Source organism: Toxorhynchites rutilus, chromosome 2 (assembly GCF_029784135.1).
Source record: "Toxorhynchites rutilus septentrionalis strain SRP chromosome 2, ASM2978413v1, whole genome shotgun sequence".
NCBI classification, from domain to species: Eukaryota; Metazoa; Arthropoda; class Insecta; order Diptera; family Culicidae; genus Toxorhynchites; species Toxorhynchites rutilus.
The window spans coordinates 231,791,969-231,813,198 of NC_073745.1; the positions used below are offsets into that span (position 1 = coordinate 231,791,969).

A 21,230-nucleotide genomic window follows, 5' to 3' on the forward strand; every position below is an offset into this window, starting at 1 on the left:
TATGTTTTTTTTCGATTGCACTAACCACTCGCTTTCCTCCCCGACGTAACGAGCAATCTTGTTGCCTACATACGGGCGTAAGCTCACATACGTGTTATGAATTATTCTTTATTTGCCGATAATAGGCATTAATCAGTTGGCAGAATCAATGGAGGGACGTTCTCGGAAGATGGTTTTACACTATTATCCCCAAAGTTCAATCAATTCGGGCAACACGTCTTTATCGTGTCGGTCTTATTACTAACAATTTATGTAATTGTGGTTCAGGATGTAATAATATCAAGCATTTTGTTTGGTTATGTGAAATGCAATTAATGAATTTAACTGGCCGCTGATTAAGAAGTCCGAAATGGTTTACTCACGGATATTAGATTATAATAGTTTGAGTAGTCGCAATCTCAATATTATGTTCTCCATATATGTCTTCTTTAGAAGCCCGCTTCACTTCCTCGGATGCACTTGCCCATTCTCCTTCTTTTTCCTACACGAACTTGCCAAGAGAGCACTCATGGCCATAGAATACTCAATATAAATCACCTGGCTATAAAGTTATTACAACTCCCTACAAACAATGTTCCGGACGGCGTGTCAACGAAGGAGATAATCATAGATTTATTTGGCTTAGGCTTGTAGATCTTATCTATTTAGACATGTGTTTAAAAATGATAAATGATGACTCCTTGTCTTCTTCTGCATAATTGAATAAACAGAATAAAATGGTAGTAATGGCTTCACTGGTATTTTTGTGTACATTTGTACACACTAATAGAATGTGGTTCCGAATTCTACCACGTTATCTCATCTAACCCGTTTAAAGGATACATGTTCATACAGGAAACGGTTTTTTCAGGGCTTCCATTTGATGTAGCAAAAGAGAAAAAAATACTGAATAACAATGAAAAACATCAATTCAAATGCAATTACTACACACAATCACAGTCCTATGTCAAGATCCCGTCCGTGCCCCTAGGCCCAGACCTATCAACATTTTTTTCATGAAATCGATGATTAATAATATCGTAAATTTAAATTCATGAGACTAACCATATCAACACCTATTCTATTTATAGAATTATCCAATTGGGATAAAAAAATTCGATATACCAAAAAAAAAAACTTTTCAATGGTAATTTTATCATAGTAAGAAACTATGAGTATACTATGAAACACTATACACTATGACTATTTTTTGTATATTTTCTTTTCCACGCTATTGAAAGTGTCGTGAAAAAAACTACGTTATTAGGCATAGTTTTTCCAATCAAATAGGGATTCAGAAAAATTATCTGATTTTCTAATTTGCAACAATACTTTTTTTCATCGTTCTGTTGATCCCCCTCTGAATCCCCCTAAAAAAAATCAATATTTCAAGAACTTTTTCAGAAACTTAATTTTTTGATTAATTTTTTTTTTTTTTGATAATATTTATTTATACACCATTCATGCACTTTCAGTATTTTTTCAAACTTTTATCTCAAAGCTATCGAAAATGGCGTGCAAAAAAATGAAAACTATACAATATTTTCCATAGAGCGGAAGTTTGGTTTGGAGATACTTTTTACTTACATACCCGGCCAGGCCCTTTCATGTAAATGCGATATGTGAAGCGATTTTTCGCTTTGAAAAAGAATCCATTGTATTCTACACATCACTAGTACAGCAACGCTGCCCATTCCCGACAATTCCTTTAATAGACTATAATTTCTGAAAAATTATCCGTTTTTTCTTCTCAGCGACATATTCACTCACCTGAACAAATGTGCCCTGGCCGATTCCAAGTTCGCCATCACCATGGCAGCCGTGTTTGCCTCGCGCCAGCTGGACGACCTCGAGATCGGGGAGACTAAGCTACGAAACGCCATGCTAACCATCCTGCAGCAAAACTTTCAAGCCCTCGAGCAGCTCAAAAATGGCGATGTGGGGAAGTTCTATAATTCGGTCACACTGCTGGGAGAGTACTACAACAGGAAAAAGTTCGCGAACGGAAAGCGAATACTGATATTGGGTCAAAGTTTACTGCTGCTGCTCACGACGGAGCTGGAGAAGGAGATCAAGCGTTGCGAGGAAACCGCTGGATACACGATCGACTCGGAGTTCGCTAAGCTGATCCTATCGCAGGTTACGCTGAACGGCGAAGAGGCCAAAACGGATCACAAACAGGAGATAGAAGATTTGAACTATTCGATACGTAAGTGTCTGATCAATGTTGGAGGAATGTCATCACGCACGAAAGCTTACTTTCTGATGACGCTGGATTTGTTCCACATGAATTTCAATCTGGATACGAAACTGTTGGAGAAGCTGTACGGCAAGTATCTCTTCGGTCCCGATGATAACACAGCTAAAGATGCAAAAGAGTCTGAGGTGAAGCACAAATGTGATAAGCGAGCGGAGAGTGTGACGGCGGACAAACCTGTCGCAAGTTCAGATGCTAGTGCAAGTGGTTCCAAAACCGGATCCAAGAAAAATTTTGATAAGACTGATAATGCCAGGAAACAACCTGTCAAGTCTGCTCCACCGAAGGTGGAAAAGAAGAAAGCAGTTCCGCCAGCGAGGAAAACGGAGGAGAGAATTGTGATTCCATCAACATCTGCAATAAAATCACCCCAGAATCCCCCCTCTGTCAAGAAATCCCCTCAAAACATTACCCGAAAGAACCCGGTTTCCCCCAAAAAAGGCGGGTTACGTTCGAAACCGCCGGTCGTGCCAAAAACTTCTCCGTTACGGGCAACGCATCCGGAGAATAGTGGGTTGATCACTCCGGAACGTTCTCCGCTCAAAACGCAATCTAGTAATCCAAACAGCAGCAACACACCCGAAAAGTCTTCCGTTCTTAAACAAAACTATAAAAGTCCGGCGAAAAGTTCAACCAGTCCTGCCAGCAGCACAATAAGCGCCCCTACTAACATCAGTCTGAAAATACCACCCACGGCGGTAGCAACACACGAGGACAACGTCGAAAATCTCGCATGGGACGATCTCACTCTACAGGACGAGTCTCCGCAGAAGATAAACCCCCACACAAAATCGTTCCTGTCATTTTTGGCACAGAAGTGAAATCAAACTGATCTCATCATCCCACTCAAATCGCGTTCAAATGTGCCCTTGAGTGCCAACGTTGTACGCAACGGTGCATGCATTTCCATTTTTCTGTGTTACACATGTTGATTTGTGATATTTGCACTATATTTTTTAATGCAGGGAGATTTCTTTCCGAATACCCAAATTTGCGCAAGCAACTTTTTTTTTAATTGTAATTTTAGTATTTTTTATACTTCTTTTCATGATTTCTGTTTTAAAACCGAACGAGCCTAGTTCAATTTAAAATTGAAAAAATATGCTGCTTCATAGTGCTCTTTTTTATCTTCTCTCCAGACTATCAATACTTAACTTACTTGAAACTATAAGAAACAATTCGAAACTAGGTGATAGTGTTTAGCCTTTAAGAGTATGATCTGTACAATGTAATAGATGGCCTCGTGCAATTTTACTTCAGCTCAACCCCTTCGAGAGAATAGATGCGATGTACAACAGACATATCATTAAAACATATGAATCTTAGGATAATAAAAACCGATGTCGATGATGCAATAGTGTGTGAGTGTCACTCAAACTGCGTCGCATATTATGATGATGACAATCTTCCTCTCGATACACACTGCGTTCAAAGTAAGTTCATCTCGAACCACTGAAGACTTGGGTCTCGATTTCGTATCAAGATTATCATTTCTTTACACGACGAAACGATTCTTGCAGTTGGGACGTTTTTTTAGGTTTGTGAATGACTATGTCGGGCTACTTCAACGGACAGTTTCACTAATCAATCTGCACCGATGAATATAGAATGAAAATGAAACGATGAAACGAATAACAGTCTAAAGGGAACTAATTGTTATGCACAGGACGAGTAAAACAACTAACCCCAACTAAATACAATGCTATGTTTGTTTATATCGTAAGAACAATAATTACATCTTAAAAGCATTTGAAACAGAAAATATACACATAGCAGCGACCCCCGAAACGATGGTGAAATGCATAACAAAATAATTGCTCAATTGCACGGCGTCAGCAAATATGAATAGTTTTTAACTTTGGATTGCACCTATCGATATAGTAATTGATGTCTACGCGATCGGCAGGGTTTCTCTGTTCCCGTCGGAGTCACGAATAGAGGCTAGTGTATGAGTTAATTTTCCTAGTTTTCTTTGAGTTAGACTATTATTAGACAGACAATAGTTGAATCGGACGTAGTCTTGTTTAAAAGCTACTGTTCAGACCGCTCAGAGTGTCCCCATTTGCACTGATGATTCAATACAAATTACGTTATTTTATCTAGTAACCAATGAGTTGATAAAGAGTTCTATTTCTCTGCCATAAGTTTAACTTCTAGTGGCTCGCATCAATGCTGGCGCTCTTTTCAGTACGATCAACGTGTTTTCGGTAAACGTCGGGTGGGCATATATTTGCATTGTTTTTTGTGTTTATCAAAATGAACACATTACTATCGACTTGTTTTCTTGTTTACGAAACCCGAATGTTGTAGTGGACATTTCCGTGAAATAAATATAGGAAAAGGGCGATTTCCGTGATAATTCACCAAGTGAAGTGATGGGCTTTAAAATAGAACGCCGATTATCAAATATTACACAAACCTTTTTTTGTTTGTTGCCACGTTGAACGATCTAATCACTGTTGGCTTAATAGTACCGATAACGGGTGGCACGGGAATGCAGCAGTTTCTGCTGCACGGCACTAGATTTTTCCTGCTATAGAAGATTGTTGATCTGTCCCACCTAAAAATATCAGTGTGGAACGTTACTTTCAACTCTTGCGTATACCAAAGCGGATGAGCTTACCAGTGACCGTCGATGCGCCTCCTTTTCTAACACAACCTGAGTTTGCTGAGGGGTAAATTTGAGAACGGCTGCTATCACTTTAACAAGTGTGGAATTGTTACCGTTAACGTTACCACTTAGATACTGGAAAACATGTACCAATTAGCCAATATAGTTTTTATACCTACAATGTTGAAGTCTACCTGGAATAGGATATTCCGTAAGTACTCAAACTCTGTGTTCGCTGATATGCCCTCGGTGTGATGCATCGAAATCTGAAAGGAAGACAATTCACATAATTAAACAACTACTCAAAAAACTAATCGTGTAAATTGATGGAAAAACATACTTAAGAAGCTCTGCAAACATATGAGAGGAATATTTGCTAGAGCACTGTACTTAGTTATTTAAAAAAATTGAGAGGAAGAACTAATCCTGGAAGAATGGATGAAGAATGTAGTGTGTCCCATCTGCAAGAAGGGTGATAAACTTGAATGCTACTACCAGGGTCCAACAACGAAACATGAAAATCCAAACTCTACTCTCCGTCGCTTCGCCTCGAGCAGGACTACTTCCAGAAATGTCCTCTTTCTCTGTCTACTGAGTCACAATGAACGCATTCCCCGCAAACATCATTCGTTCATCATTTATCCTCGCTCGTCAAATCATTTCTAGTTGAAGCAAATGGTTATTCGAAATGGCGTGGCGAATGAATAAAAATCTGTATCTCCATTCAACCTGAATCCACTCCATCTCCATTTGTTTACCACTGTTTACCCACCGTGAATTTATCCACAACTAGCTGACTCGGCAAACTTCGTCCCGCCCAGAATGGATTTTTTGTTATGAATACATTTAAACATTCACTATTTTTTTTATAAAAGAACGTTCAACCTTCTAAGTGACCCTTTACAATTTCCTTTTACTATAAGTTTCCTAGTACTTCTACCAAAACTCGTCATTATAATATTCGAAATTTAGCGAAATTTAGTTCCATTTGCTTGATTAGTTCTCGAGTTATGCAGAAATTTATGTTTCATTTCTATGGCAGCCCCCCTTAGAAAGCTGCGAGGGGTGTCAAACCACCACCCTAAAACCTCCACATGCCAAATTTGGTTCCGTTTGCTTGATTAATTCTTGAATTATGCAGAAATGTATGCTTCATTTGTATGGCAGTACCCTAAGTGGTTACGCCTAAATGACTACTATGTCATTTACAATTTATGATACGATAAACATATGTAACATGTTCTCGATAAAATCCGGCTCTGTTACAGCTAATGAGCCTAAATAAATAAACAGATGGGATAAAAAATTAAAAGAAAAATAACTAATCAAATACATTTTTTAGCATCATCAACCTTCTAATTACTCGAACAATCAAAATTCTAATAGGCGGATTTGCATTTTTTCCTGATTGGTGACGAAATTCCCTGATTGTTCCTATTATTGTTTAAATTTCCTGATATCCCTGATTTTCAAGGTTTTTCCAGGTAGTCGAAACACTGATTTTATATTTTTTTTGATTCTTTATTTGAGAGGCTTTTCGCATCTGTAGAGACGGCAGTAAATATTGCCACAAGGTACAACAACTTACATAAAATGTACATAAAACATTAACGTAAAATGGCTACGTAGATTGGATCTTGAAATGACAACGAAAGAAGAGCGCATTAAAACACTTTTAAATAAATTGAATAAAAAATACTAGTTTTTCTCCAATTGCTGCTTGCTTTCTGGACCAACTGGTAAGGATGTCCTCGGACCATGGCTCCAGGCCAGTGGAGAGGAAGCCGTACCAATGAAGATGCCGAGAAGTTCTTATTCCCCTTCATCGTGGAGGGGAAGGAACAAGGATCTTCGTGGCTGATCCATTGTTCACGCGTTAGACTCTGAAGAATAGTTCGGCATCTTTTAAGTAGCAGAAAAGCGCTGCTACTTTCGCTGGTTCGTCGCTTAATATATCTCGCACGCTCCCGCTGATTCCATAAAGATTTCGCAGATCGTCGTATTTTGGGCAACCACACAAGAAGTGTTCGACAGAGTTGTGGATTTCGCAGAGTAGTCGGAAAGGTCCTCCTTTGAAGCCGTGCGAAACCGAGCAATGACCGGTCCTCAGTCTAGACAGGATGCGTTGTTCTCGCATCCTTTTTACGTCCTCGAACCCTTTACCTTTCTGAGGAACAGCCCTCTCTCTGCCAGCCACCTTTCAGACCAAAAGGAGCGGAAAGAATTGGTGATCCACAACTTCGTGTCGTCAAGCGGCACCTCCCGAGTGAAAAACGGTCTGGTGTGACCGATACCGGCAAATCGATCGGCCGCTTCATTCCCTGCGATGCCGCTGTATCCGGGAACCTCCAATCGTTCGCCACAAACCAGGATTGTTTTGCCACCGGGGGAAGGTTGGAATGCACCACTCGCTGCAGGATCGTGTTGCTAAGGGCGGTCAGGTGGGTCTCCCCCTACCGCTGGTTTTCGACAAAAAACTGGCAGTCCTAGATACGATAGCCAAGTCGATGATTAGGTCAAAAGGGGGTTCCCCAATTTCAGCGCAGACAAAGGCAGCTGGTGTTGATGGCAAGAGGCCGGAGACAGTCCGTAGTGCCTTATTATAAATCGGTGCCAGAGTTTTTGGGAGCTTGTCTCCGGCCAAACACGTCAGCTCGAGGCCATAGGTGAGGTGGCTGCTGATGATAGCTTTGGCCACCCGTAACCGGATCTTCCTGTTGTTGCTCCGGTGCGGTTTGGAAATGGTTTTCAGAAGGTTCAACCGGGTGGCGCAGCTCTTCTTAACTTCCTCGAAATGGCGGAGGAAGCTAAGTTTGTGGTCGACCAGCACTCCGAGAATCTTTAATGTTTTTCGACGAGGGATGTATTCTTTGTATAGATGGATCCTGGAAGACTGATTTTATATAGAACCACACGGGAAAGCTAAGCCAACTCGCGCTGGAAGAAGCTCTGACGAGGGACAATATCATACAGCGCCAGTTGACCAAGATACTTCCCAGTACTCAACCTATGATAATTACCACCCATTGCTTAGAACATCCAAAGCAATCCCAAAAACATCTAGCAAAAGTTCAACAATATGAGAAAAAAATAGAACCGTTTTAATATGGATTGTTGATCGAACAGGCGGAGTGTTTGAAAGTTCTTTGAATGTCTTCATGGATGCCAATATCAATGCGGCCAGTATGACACTCAAAATAAATATAAACCGAAAACCCTGCCGAATAAGCATTTAAAATTCCATTTTTTTGGGTGTACTATTCTCATATCGCTGTGGAGTTTAACGTTAACAGCGACGGAGCATTTTCGTAGATTAAGATTCAGTGTAACTAAAAATATTATATATAAATATAAATATTAAAACATACCAGCGTTTCATCCAATTGGCGCGACAGCTTATCATTTTGTAGCTTTAGACGTTCATTCGACTGCTCCAAGATCAGATAATTCTCGCATTTTTGCTCCAAAAACAAGTTTCTGTTCGACACATCCTGCACTTCGTGCATAATTTTCTTCAGCTTGTTCTCCAATTCTTCCTTCTTGTTTCGCATCTCATCGAACGCTTTGATTTTATCATCACCATCGTCCAGATTATTATTGGTGCCCTCTTGCTGCTGCTGCAATACTTTGAACTCCGTCTTAAACCGTTCCACACTTCGTTCCGTATCAGCACTGAAGGTATCAAACTTCTCCTTCAGCTTCGAGTGCTGTTCCACCAGTTCCAACTTCTCTGCTATTGCTATATTCAGTTCGCTCTTCAACTCATCCAGATCACGAGTATAATTCTCATTCTCTAATCTCAGCTCCTGCACACTGTGCACCTCTTTTTTCAGCATTTCGATTTGTTCCTGCTCTGTTTCCAGCCGTTGTTTCAAATCTTTGTTCTCCTGCTCGATCTCGCCTCGTAGTGCCTGCTCTTTGGAAACTGTCTCCTCAAGCTCTGAAAGCCTCGATTTTTCCGCCTCCAGCTCGGTACTCGTTTTTGCTTTAAGCTTCTCGGACTCCGATTTCGCGTGCTCCAGCGTCAAAATCTTTGCCTTCATCTCGTTCTCTTTACTCACGAACTCATTGATGAGCTTCTTAATTTCCTGATCTTTTGTCTCAATGGTCGATTCGTTTTGGTTTAGCTTTGTCCTCAATGTGCCGATCTCCGCATCTTTCCCACTAGCGGACGCAATTAGCTTCGCTTTCTCATCCTTGAGTGTGTGCATTTCCGCTTCTAACTGTTTGATTAACGTGCTAAGATATTCGTTTTCGATTTTGATTTCTTCATAGTTTTCCAACTTCTTCTCCAGATCAGTGGCATTTTTGCTCATCGATTGCTTCTCGTCATTGGCTTTCTTCATCAACGCTTCGAACTCTTGCAAACGACTCTGATTGCCCGCCTTCGTCAGGTCGATCTCCTTCCGAAGGGCTTCATTTTGCTGCTGGAGAGTCTGTTTTTCCTCCTCCAGCCTGGCTTTCAGTTCGTTTTGTTTACCTTTCAGATAATCACTCTCCGTTCGTGCTGCTTCGATCTCCTTCTTCAGTTCATCACACTCTTTGCTAAGCCTGTTCTTCTCTTCCTCCAGGACCTCCATACTGTTCTTCGTTTCCAACACTTCTTCCGTCAGGCATTTGTTGCTGTCCAGCACACACAGCTTCTCTTTTTCCTTAGCTTCCAGCTCATCCTGCAGAGATCGATACTGATGGTCCAGAAGCTCTTTCTCGTTGAACAACTTGGCGTTATCACCAGCGCACTGTTTCAGTTGATTTGCAGCTGTTTCATTCTTTTCTTGCAACTCGTGACATTTTTTCTTCAATTCCTCCAGCTGCGCGTTCGCTTCCTTGTGTTTCTTCTTCTCCTGCTTGACGGCAGACTCAGCTTCCTGCAGCGATGTCTGCAATCTCTTGATCTCCTCCGATGTCCTTCGGTTGCTCTCCTCTAGTAAACAGTTTTTCTCAGCCAGTTGCGAATTTTCGCACTCCACATTTTGCAGCTTCACTTCGCTTTCCTTGAACTTGGTTTGCCACTTGTGAGTATTCTCCTTGTCTGCCTTGCTCTTGGACTCGGTGTGTTGTCTCTGCAGCCGCTCGATTTTCTCCTCTAGCGATTGTTTTTCGTTCAAAATAGCCGAGTGGGAGGTTTTTACATCCTTTAGTTGTTCCTCCAACCGACCGATCTCTTGTAGAATGTTGGTAACTTGCGCCTTGAGTTCCGTTTTCTCACGAATTTCCCGTTCAAGTGTTTTCTCCAGATCCCTCTTTTCGTTGCGTAATGATTCTACCTTGGCCTTCAATGTTGTCGACTCGGACGCGAGATCTTCTTTCTCCTTGTGCATGCAGTCCAGTTTTTCGGTAAGTTCATCCCGTTCCTCTGAGAGTCTTCGATTCTCTTCCGACTTGAGCTCGATCACATCGTTCAAATCCCGCGTTGTTTCCAGCAACCGTTCGTCCGCCTGGGCAAGGCTAGCCCTCATCGATTCCTGCAGTGACTTCAGCGCTTCCGATTCGGAGTTTTCGTTGATTATTTTCAAATTCCGTATCTCCTCCGTGAGAGAGGCTTTCTGCTGCAGCAGACTGTTGATCTCGTGTTTGCAAGTTTTTATATCCGACTGCAGTTGTTCATTCTGAGATTTTAGGCTTCCCTTTTCCTCGGTCATCTTTTTAAACTTGGCATTCACCTTCTCCAGTTTGTCTTTGAATTGTTTCAGCTCTGCTGTCAGATGATTGTTTTGATCGAAGACATCCTTGAGGCTGGCTTCATTGCTGGCCCGGTCACGGTCGTGGATTTCTTTTTGTGCATCGAGAGCTTTCGATACTTCTATGAGACGTTCCTGATCAAGGGAAATGGTTTTCTTCAATTTCAAGATTTCGTCTTCTTGATGTTCTATTTTCTTGTTGTTTTCTGTCAACTCTTTTGCGGTGGATTCAAGCCGAGTGGAGTCTTCTTTGTGGACCAATTCTTGTTGCACTAATTTGGCTTGTAGTTCTTGAATGTTTTTTTCGCTATCTAGTAAGGAATTTTTAAGCTCTTCAATTTTCTTGTTTGTGTCTTGCACATACTGTTCGTTCTCCACTTGACTTTGACGGTACTTATCTAATTCCGAAAGTGTCGCAGCGATTGTTTTTTGCAGTTCATCCCTGCTTTCGGACAGTTCTTTGTTTTGAATTTGCAGAGCTGCAAGTTCTTCGGTGCTACTTAGATTTTTGGACAGCTTTTCCAGTTCTTCAAATTTCGCTGACAAGAGTTCGTTCTCTTTAGTGCTTTTTTCGAACTTCCGTTCGAAGTGATTCAGCTTATTGGATAGTTCACTTTTCTCGTGTTCGAGATTCTGGGTGTCCACCTTCATTTGATGCTTTTCCTTTTCCAGCTCTAAAATGCTACGTTCGAACTCGACGAATTTGGATTCCAATTTGTTCTTCTGCTCGTTGCACGTTGCAACCGTACTTTCGAGCTCCTTCACTTTTGCGGCGGCTCGTTCTGTCGAGGCAAGTTTGCTTCTCAGCTCGGTCACTTCTTTTCCTAAACTTTCTTTATCTACCAGCACCTTCTTGATGTTCTTCTCGATACTCATCAACTGCTCTTTCAATTTTCGTACCTCTGATTCCTTGCTTTCCAGTTCCGAGTGAATCGCCATCTTATTCTCCGCCACCGAAATGGAATGCTCTTCCTCTCTTTTCTTCAACAAAACCACTTCTTGCTCCAGAGCAGTCTTGAGTTTCATCTCCTCTACCAACTTCGCTTCCAACTCTTTGATTTTATCCTCCAGACCATCATTACCGGACAGAGTTATCAAATCATTCTCAGCGCTCTTTGATGAGTCGTTTGGCTGATCCGCCACTGCTTCAAGTTTTGATTTAAGCGTTTTCACAACACACTGAAGCTCATCAATCTCCATCCGTAACGCCGAATCCAGGTGGGCTTTAGCCTGCTGTTCCAGCGAGCACTGCTCCCTCAATTCGCTTATTCTCCGCAGTGCCTTATCTTGAGTTTCCCCCAGTACGGATCGAGCCTTCATGTTGTCCTTTTCCAGTTCTCGATATCGTCGTGCCAACTCGGTATACCGCTCCCGGTACTTCTGATATCGATCGAGGGCCTTTTTGTACGCCTGGAATAGTTTATCCTTGCTCACTAGATCCAGCTGTCCGTTGGTGGCAGCGGAGCCGGATACAGATTCAGTTTCACTGGCCGACACATCGATATCAGTCTCCAAATGGAAGAGCTGAAACAATATTGTGAGGGAATCAATTAGCATCTTACGTCTTACTGTCAGGAAAACGTGATTTTTCTTACGGCAGGAGAATCGTACGCCGGCAGGCGGAAGGACACGTCACTGGCCATCGAAGAGTTGGATAACCGACGCACCCGACTCACGATCGGCGAAACGCCATTATTGCTATTACTGTTACTACTACCAGCCACCACATTTCCACCGGTCACATTGGAAAATACTGAGCTGTTGTCGCTGTTATCGTTACTGTTTGACGGTGAACTGGTCGAAGTGTTACTACTCTTGCCTGACATGTTGTTATTGAGCAAATTCTGTTGTTGCTGTTGGACCGGTGTGCTGGTACCTTTTCCTGCTAGCGCTTGCGAGTTACGTAACGGTGAGTTTTGAGGAGTATCTGTAACGATTGGATTGTGGTAACCATCAGACAAAATAACGCTGCTTTAATGTAAACTTACCATCCTCTGTAATGCTGAAGAAATTCTCATTCCCGGAGACTTCTGAAGTGGTTGAGGAAGCCGAACTGACTGCCGCCTACGGTATTACATGAATAGAAAGAAACATTATACACGGGATTTTATCTTGAGATATACGCATTTTTAAATGTTTGACAACCCCGATTTGAAATGGATTTGAATTGCATTACTTGAGAAAAACAAGAGTTGAAGAGAACCAGTAACGCACTAAGATGGCCCTAACTTTGATAGTTCGTTCAGTAGAAAAAAACTGGAAGTGGGTAATAAGAACTAAATTAATTTTCGATTCGATTCGGTACTTTGTTTTTAAGAGGCTTTAATGGGTTTCCGAGCGGGCGTCAGCTTGTATACGGATTTGTGTGATTTCAATAGCCTGTTTTCAAGCCATTTTCCGAGTCAATTCCAAACATCATGTTTGTCACTGACTCAAATTTCAAACACATCTGTCTCAAATTCCGAACAGCACAAATGCACAGCAATATTATGGTATGGATAGTCTTATCCGCAGGACCTGGGAGATGCATCTGAGAACTTTTATTTTGCAGTTTATTTTTGGAAGTTAGATCATAAAAATAAAGGTTCATATTTTTTTCATTTTTATTTTTATTTTATTATTCTTTTCAACGGGTACAATGATGCCCTTACGACGACTACTTACTGGACTAAACTCTCATTTTATTCATATACATTAAACTTGAAAAAAATAATTAATTGTTAATAGCAGTGTCTGTAATTGCGGAGGCGTATCGGTTTTTAAGTAATGTGCGAGACAAGCCGAAATCGAAGAAACAACTATAGCGATTGAACTCGCGGCACATGCTCGGCATAGGCTCATTGTAGCCACAGTTTGTGTAGAGCACGGTATTTGAAGGAAACTGTGAGACCTCAGTTTTTTGTTTGCACATTGAAATACACTTTCTGCAGAAGCTCTGGACAATCAATATGTGACAATATCAAATCTGATATGAAATAGGTTTTGGCAACCCTTCAATTCTCATAATTGGGGAGATTATGAGGGGTATTCAACGGTAGATTGCGCGATGCAAATCTCATGAATTCCCGTTGGACAGGTTCCACATGTAGAATACCGTTTTAGTAGTAAGGTGCCCAAACAATAGAAGTGTACTCCTATAATGAGCGAACCAGGGCACAGTAAAAAGCTTTCATGCAATAAATGTTCCTAAATGGTTTTGTCGAGCAAAATATAATGCGATAAATATAGGGCCCTATTATAGAAGTCGAGGCGATAAGAATTTTGCTCGTTAGCCCTATTTTACAATTATAGATACCGACAAATTGGATAGCGTCGAGCGAGTGATAGCTATCGGTGCAGTTTTCAGATTTTTTCGAGTTGCTTGGTCGCATACTTTCAGAGACTTATTTTGTTTTGGTTTGCGTCCCTGATATTTTCCTTTGCGAATCATCCCAGAAACGCCTAAATATATGCAATCGCAACACATGAAATTCCTGCTCGGTACAAGATTATCTCGATTTACAAAATACGAGAATTTGCTCGGTGGATAGTAATAGTGATTGTATCGAATCCTCGATTCGATAAATCCGGCAACATTCGGATATGATGAAAGTACTGATATTGACGAGAATGTAGGTAATATATTTTTATACCGCGCAACACTGCTAAAAATCTGGAAAAAATTATGCATATCTACAAAAGGCGTATAAACACACAATTTCAACTTGTAGAGCGGCCAGCAATCAGAATGTTTGTGTAAGATTGCTTATGACATCCGACCCTCTGATAAGCAACTTGCGAAAACAAAAATCGAAAAAGGTTCAATTGTTATTACCAACTGCAATAAAACTACTGCAAAATAACTCAAATTCGAGCTCTGATAGTGTGATAGAGTGTGAATCAAAAATTGATTTATAAATTAATATAATGCAAATAAACATCAATAGCAGATAAAGTATGAAGAAAACAGAGTAAAATATTGAGTAAGTTGCGTTGTAAAATTGGTATAAAAAGTGATGTTCCCGAGAGTTCCCGAGTTCGAAAATTAGTTTGCCATATACTCAAAACTCTGACGAACAAAATGACGTTGAGTATTAATGCACAGACGTACACATTTTTGAATAATCTAATGAATAAAAGTGACATATTTTTGTTCGTAACCACTGTACATCGCTATGGTGTCATTTAACACTAATAGTGTCCTCAGCAAAGTTGTGTATTTTCATATTATTGAAAACTTTGTGGAACATGTTGAGTTGATTTAATGTAATTTTGGTATAACTTAAGTAAAAAAAAAACTACTTTTGAGTCTCCCCAGAAAAAGTTATATCTCTGATAGACTGATAGATAGATATTATGTATCTTCAGCAAAGTTTCATGAAATTTATAGCTCTTCAATGTTGCTCAAGACATAACTCAACTATCTCGTAAGTATAAAAAGTTGTTTTTTTTAATTTTCACTGCAACTTGATAAGAGTTTAAATGAAACCGTCAAATTATCCGAATCAACATTCTGAACAACTTTTCTGAAGACATTCAACCTCTAAAATGTAAGGTAAGACGAGAAAAAGTTTTTGACCGTCTTTTTCAGAACGGCCCCTCTGTGCGCTTTTTTTGAGTCGTCGTTATTTTGTTGTGTTTGTCTTGGCCCATAAATCAATATAGCGAAGAGAAAAATTGGAAAATTTTCGGAAAACTCTGAAGGAAGTTCGGAAAATTCGGTAAATTGAATACCCATACGTTTTAAAATTACGCAATTATTAATTGCGTTGTTGGTCCATTCGATGTTTGCGCTAACGAAATTGATCTTTGTTTAAAGGTGGAAATGGATTTTCAGGCGGAATAACGCATTCTCATCTATATAAATAAAAAAGGAAGACCAAATGTGTTGGTTATCGCAAAATCACAAAAAAGGAAAGATCCTTTTTGAGCCGTCTTCAATTTGTTGTATTTGTTGTATTCTGCCCATAGAACAATGTTATGATGAGAAAAAGTTTAGAAATTTGTTTTAAAGAATTCATATCCATAATTTTGGACAGGACGAAGTTCGCCGGGTCAGTTAGTATTGAACATAAATTAGAAATTGATTGTCTCGGTTTTATTATTTATGTTCTAAATTCTGAACTTTTATATGGAAGGTCGTTTATACTTCAAATACTCTATCACCAATTCCCCTTTGAAAGAAATGAATATTATAATCACGCAAAATAACGTACAGGCAAACCTTTTTTGTGCGGGTAATACGGACCGCACAAAAAAAGTCGCTTAAACAAATCGTGCAAAACTTCACCAGCAGCTTTAAAAACTCGTGTTCGGTACACATTTTGAAAAAAAAATTTCGTGCGGTAGATAGAGACCGCAAGTTTCCCCCAAGAAAATAACTCAAACCCACGCCATTCACCGTTCAATTTCATTTTGTTTCCCTGCTTTGCGATGGGACACTTTGCCTTTTCGGTTGCGCGTGGCTGTTTTGTGCTTTTAGTTACATGTCGAAACGTGTTGCTGTTAGAAATCATGTCATGCAAAAACATAGAAAAACTTAGAGCATTTTATGAGAGGAGGGGAATGATTTCAGAAGTGGATAATTGAGACGCAAATATGCTTTTTCCGCACTGAAATGCATATAAACCATCGAAAAAAAAATGGACGATACCTTCGTCAAATATGCTTCTTATCCAGGGTGTCGACTCAAAATCCGAAAATAAATTCCTTGATTTTCCAGTAATTTTTCAGAAAAATTCCAGGTGTAGACTAGTAATTAAATTCTCTAAATGTATTTTAGCTGTAGCTCCTAAAATATTTAGTTAGCTTAAGCAATGAAATTTAAGAACGTCTGTCGATATTTTCCAATAAATGAATTGTTTGTGATTTTTAATTGAGTTTAACGACGCCTGATAAGTGTCGTTGAAGATTTTTTTAAATGGATATACTAATACAGTTCAAAGTTATTTTGAAGAAGTCTCAAATACTAGTACAGAATGAAACATTTTTATTTTGATTCGGATCAATTTCATTAAACTGTTACGATTTCAACGAAATGCTTTATCTCGCAATCTTTCGGTCCCCTTCTATATGTTTTGCAAAATTTTCCCCGTTTTACCTCCAGAGATTCCACATGTTTCCGGTAGCCGTTTTATTAACTTTGATTCATATGACGAGCTAAACATCTTTTTTTCTCCCACATCTATATATATATATATATATATATATATATATATATATATATATATATATATATATATATATATATATATATATATATATATATATATATATATATATATATATATATATATATATATATATATATATTATATAAATGGATTTCTGTCTGTCTGAGAATATCGAAATAGGCGAAAGAGACTATATTTGCGGTATTTCTGGATCTTAAGCGCGCTTTTGAAACATTTTCTAGGTCCTTATTGTTACAAACACCGAAGCGCATTGGAATTGTAGGGATGGCGTACAAATCGTTTGAAAGCTATTTGTGCGATAGAACTCAAAAGATTCGTTTCAACGATTCTGTCTCCGATCCCATTGGCAACTCACTCGGGGTGCCACAGGGAAGTCTTTTAGGGCCCATTTTGTTTATTTTATACATAAATGATCTGCGACGAGTTTTACGATACTGTGACATTAATTTGTTCGCCGACGATACTGTCCTGTTCATCGCAGCTAAGGATATAAAAGAAACCGAGGAACACATAGACGAAGATTTGCATTCTCTGGCTCAGTGGCTTAAATTTAAACAATTAAAGTTAAATGTTGGCAAAACAAAATACATGCTCATTTCTGCAGCAAACTCCAGTATTGACGTAAATTTTGAAACAGATGGTGAGACATTAGAACGCATAAAAGAAATCAAATACATAGCAGTTATAATTGATGGCACGTTAACTTTCAAGTCGCACATCAATAATGTCATCAAAAAGATTGCCAAGAAGTACGGCGTTTTGTGTCGTTTGAAGGAAGAGTTGACAATAAACAGTAAAATTAAATTGTATAAATCATTGATTTCACCGCACATAGATTTTTGCTCGTCGATTTTATTCCTTGCAAATAATACACAATTAACGAGATTGCAGCGTTTACAAAATAAAGTAATGCGTTTGATTTTAAGATGCAGTAGATACACTTCCTCTAGTTTGATGTTGGACGCGCTACAGTGGTTATCTGTGAAGCAGAGAATTTATTACATGACAATGGTGTTCATCTTCAAAATTTTAAACGATATGTTGCCTCGATATTTGTGTGATCGAATTGAAAGAGGAAGTGATGTTCATAGATACAATACAAGAAACGCGAATGATGCAAGAACACCCAACATTATGTTTAGTAGGTCGCAGAACTCGTTGTTATATAAAGGTATAAATTTCTTCAATTCGATGCTCAGAGAAATTAAACGTGCGGCAACAATGGCAGAGTTCAAGAAAATGTGTATTTCACACGTAAAATCTGTTTTGTAAACAGGTTTTATACAAGTTTTTCCTAAATCATCCATTTATGTTTTCAATTGATTAAAACTAATAAAGTTTATTTACAGGTGAAACTACCATGTTCGTACTGATGATGTTTTTTTTTGTTGTTTTATTAATGTATATTGTTAAAAAAATATAATAAGCGTTGTCTACGAAAGTTTAAGCCTCGCGCGCGTTTGGTGGGCCTGGACTATGTTAATGGAACACTGGCAGAACACTGATACATAATAAATTTTTATGTGGGTCTGAAGTGGAAACTGGAATGGGGTAGCTCATTCAGAATTGTCGTAAACTATCTTTTTATAAGATGGTTATATCGAGTATTTCTGAATGTGGCAGATCTCTATCATGTTCTAAGTAGACACTTTTAGATATTGGGTTCGATTCCCAATCTGTCAAGGATCTTCCCGGGTTGGAAATTTTCTTGACATGCCTTAAAAAGCTTTGGGTCTGAAGTTGGGATTATCATTATGATAATGTCGATACGGATAGGACCATTGTTTTTCTTTTAAAGTTTTTGCCTATTTATGATGTTCGATTAATGGAAATTCATGCCTGCAACAGAGTCATTTGGTTAAATATGAATATTATATATTAGATAAATCGGCCAGTTCAAACCTTTGTAGGGGTATGAGGTGGGTCATCATTATCATATATATCTGTAGCCTCTTTGTAATCTTGTTCAAAGACTTGCCGAAACCAACGACAAGCTTACAAAGTTTCATCGAACCAAAAATCATCATAATGCTCGTTTTATCACGCCCTAGCTTCCTGGTTGTCATGCAACATTTTTCTCAACACAACCATGTATTTTTCAGCAATGTGGAGTGATTTGTGCTACATAACTGTTTCCAGGCACCACAGGAGCTCAGCTTTCGTAGTATGATTTTCAAGCATTAATTTATCGATAGTTTTCGAAGAAGAAAAGGAAGGGAATTGGTTGAAGCTGAACGGCAGATACTGATGCCAAAAATGCAAAAAAAAAACAACAAATATGGCGAATGTTAAAGCGACGAACGATACTGGCTAAAATTTATATAGTTAAGCGTAACTTATAGTACTTGGCAATTTTTAGGATAGTTATAGTTTTTCGAGTATACAAAAAACAGGAAGTGGGTTATATCTATGGTATAACCGCAAGGGTGACGTAGGACTATCGTTGATTTAGAGATCATTTGTTTGAAGTTGAATCTGAATTCATTCTGAATGAATGAATATTTGGGGGACTTCGAAAACAAGAGCGTTACGTTGGAGGCACAAGGTTTTATGCATCCAATATTGGATACGGAAATATCCTACTGATGGAGAAGAATAATCTTCAGAAGCTATCCTGTTAATTGCGATTGATTGAAAAATCACAAAACCAAATGTATTTGGTCACAGTGTTACATGGATAGAAAACATTAAAATAAACTCTTTCACATGAATGTAATTTTAAATTCCCAGAGGAACTGGCAGATTATTTTCAGTAACGATTAGATATTTCCACATTTTCCTCGATACTGGAAGCCCACCAGTGGTTATAGCTAACTCGATAACCATCTGTTAATAGCACTTGATTGAAACATATTTCGTCACAGTGTTACATGGATAGAAAACATTCAAATAAACTCTTTCACATGAATGTATTTTTAAAGTCCCAGAGGAACTGGTAGATTATTTTCCGGATCTTTCTCGATGCTGAATGGCATCCAAACGGAAAGAATTCCGCGTATGTATGTGTGTAGCGGCTGCTTCGAGATCTTCCCGGGGAACCGTTTGTGGCATCACTCTCCTCCTGATGGATTCCCTTCTGGCCTAAGGTGCACAAACAGGCTCTTGGTGACACCGTTCACCCGCGCTTTCATGATAAACGAAGAGCTTCACCACAACAGCGACAACATGCTCCAATCGCTGTTCAATTTGAACTGAGTGGATTTCCGAGCGGCGCTCGCTTATATACCGATCGGTGATTTCAATAGCCTGTTTTGAAAGCAATTTTAAGACTATTGAAACAAGTTTTTTGATCAGAAAGTAACAAGTATAGAACGCGTAGACATTTTATCTTTCGAATGAAGTGTTTATCATACCATTTCGTTCAGTTGTTTAGGAGCTATTAACGCTCAAAATCTCGGTCTCCAGCGTAACGCTTTCGTTTTCGAAACTTTGATTTTACACCCCGGTATAGAAATGAAAGACGTAGTCCTACGTCAAAACATCGCGAATGTAAAAGCCGTCTACTTTCACGCTGTTCACCCTTCGGAAGGACTACAGACGACCTCCAGACAGAAGCAAACTGAAAAACCTACAGTCAAACTAGTCAAATACAACTTCTTTGGTATCATTAACTTTCTAATTACTGCAATAATCAAAATTCTAATTGGCGGAATTTCATTTTTTCCAGATTGCTGACGAACTTCCCTGATATTCCCTGACATTGTTTGAATTCCCTGATTTTCAAAGATTTTCAAGGTAGCCGACACCCTGTTATCATACACCGCACAAGAACAGAAAACCGCACAAAAAATTCGCACAAAGAACCGCACAAAAACAGATTTTACTGTAATATATCATAGAACAGTGAATGCTTCAACGAATTAAACGATTGCATACAGAAAATTGTTTTGCTAAAAAAAGTGAAATTAATATGTAACTCCTTATGGAATTTCATAGATTGCAGATATGAAAATACACAAAAACGTAAATTTTCCAACAATTATATATTTTTTTGTAAACAATTTGTTCCATACTATCGTTGCTATTACACATTAAATAATGCATACTTAGGCCTATTAAACTTCATTCGTTGAATTTTCAGTTGAGTGTCAGTTTTCTCCAATACATAAGTATATTAACACTTTTGGAAATACAGTAGAACCCCGATTATCCGCGGAATAGTCTGGCTAGGTCTCCGCGGATTATGAAAATCGCGGATAATGCAATTAATGACTAAAAAGAGATGCTAACAAGATATTTCAGCATGATAACTATGTTTTATCAATACAGGAACTATTATACTATCCATCCGTAAGGTCGTGTACACCAGTAGTCAAATAATGTGAAAGTTATGACCAAAACAAAAGAGCAAAAGCCTACCACTCACTGATAAATTCCGGGAAAATCCATAGAATTACTATGAAACTCGCAGCGCGGATCATCCGCTCGCGGATAATCGAGGTTCCACTGTACAGACATTTAAAATTTTCATAGCAGATGTCTCAAAGTTTGGCATCCTTTCTATAGTGCTTTGTTAAACATTTGAAACT

General features: G+C 39.0%; 2 protein-coding genes across 4 annotated transcripts in view; one reads left to right on the forward strand and one right to left on the reverse strand.

Moving 5' to 3' along the window:
* LOC129765314 (uncharacterized) overlaps positions 1-3,591 on the forward strand; it is a 15,566-nt gene extending 11,975 nt beyond the window's left edge. For both annotated transcript variants that reach the window (XM_055765489.1, XM_055765490.1), the window contains exon 2: positions 1,734-3,591. In XM_055765489.1, the coding sequence (XP_055621464.1) occupies positions 1,734-3,057 (1,324 nt within the window). In that variant the 3' untranslated portion in view covers positions 3,058-3,591. The remainder of the gene's footprint in view (positions 1-1,733) is intronic.
* Positions 1-21,230, reverse strand: part of LOC129765313 (golgin subfamily A member 4) — a 34,610-nt gene that overhangs the window by 12,254 nt on the left and 1,126 nt on the right. Inside the window, exons 2-7 of one of the 2 annotated variants that reach the window (XR_008741415.1) lie at positions 12,517-12,592; positions 12,124-12,455; positions 8,216-12,052; positions 5,042-5,113; positions 4,860-4,982; positions 4,656-4,796 (exon numbers count right to left, since the gene is read on the reverse strand). Coding sequence is in view for 1 of the 2 variants with exons in the window: in XM_055765488.1 (XP_055621463.1) it covers positions 4,770-4,796; positions 4,860-4,982; positions 5,042-5,113; positions 8,216-12,052; positions 12,124-12,455; positions 12,517-12,592 (4,467 nt within the window). In the remaining variant the exon portion in view is untranslated. Of the gene's footprint in view, positions 1-4,459; positions 4,797-4,859; positions 4,983-5,041; positions 5,114-8,215; positions 12,053-12,123; positions 12,456-12,516; positions 12,593-21,230 lie in introns of those variants that run through there. The other variant, XM_055765488.1, reaches the window with a different exon arrangement.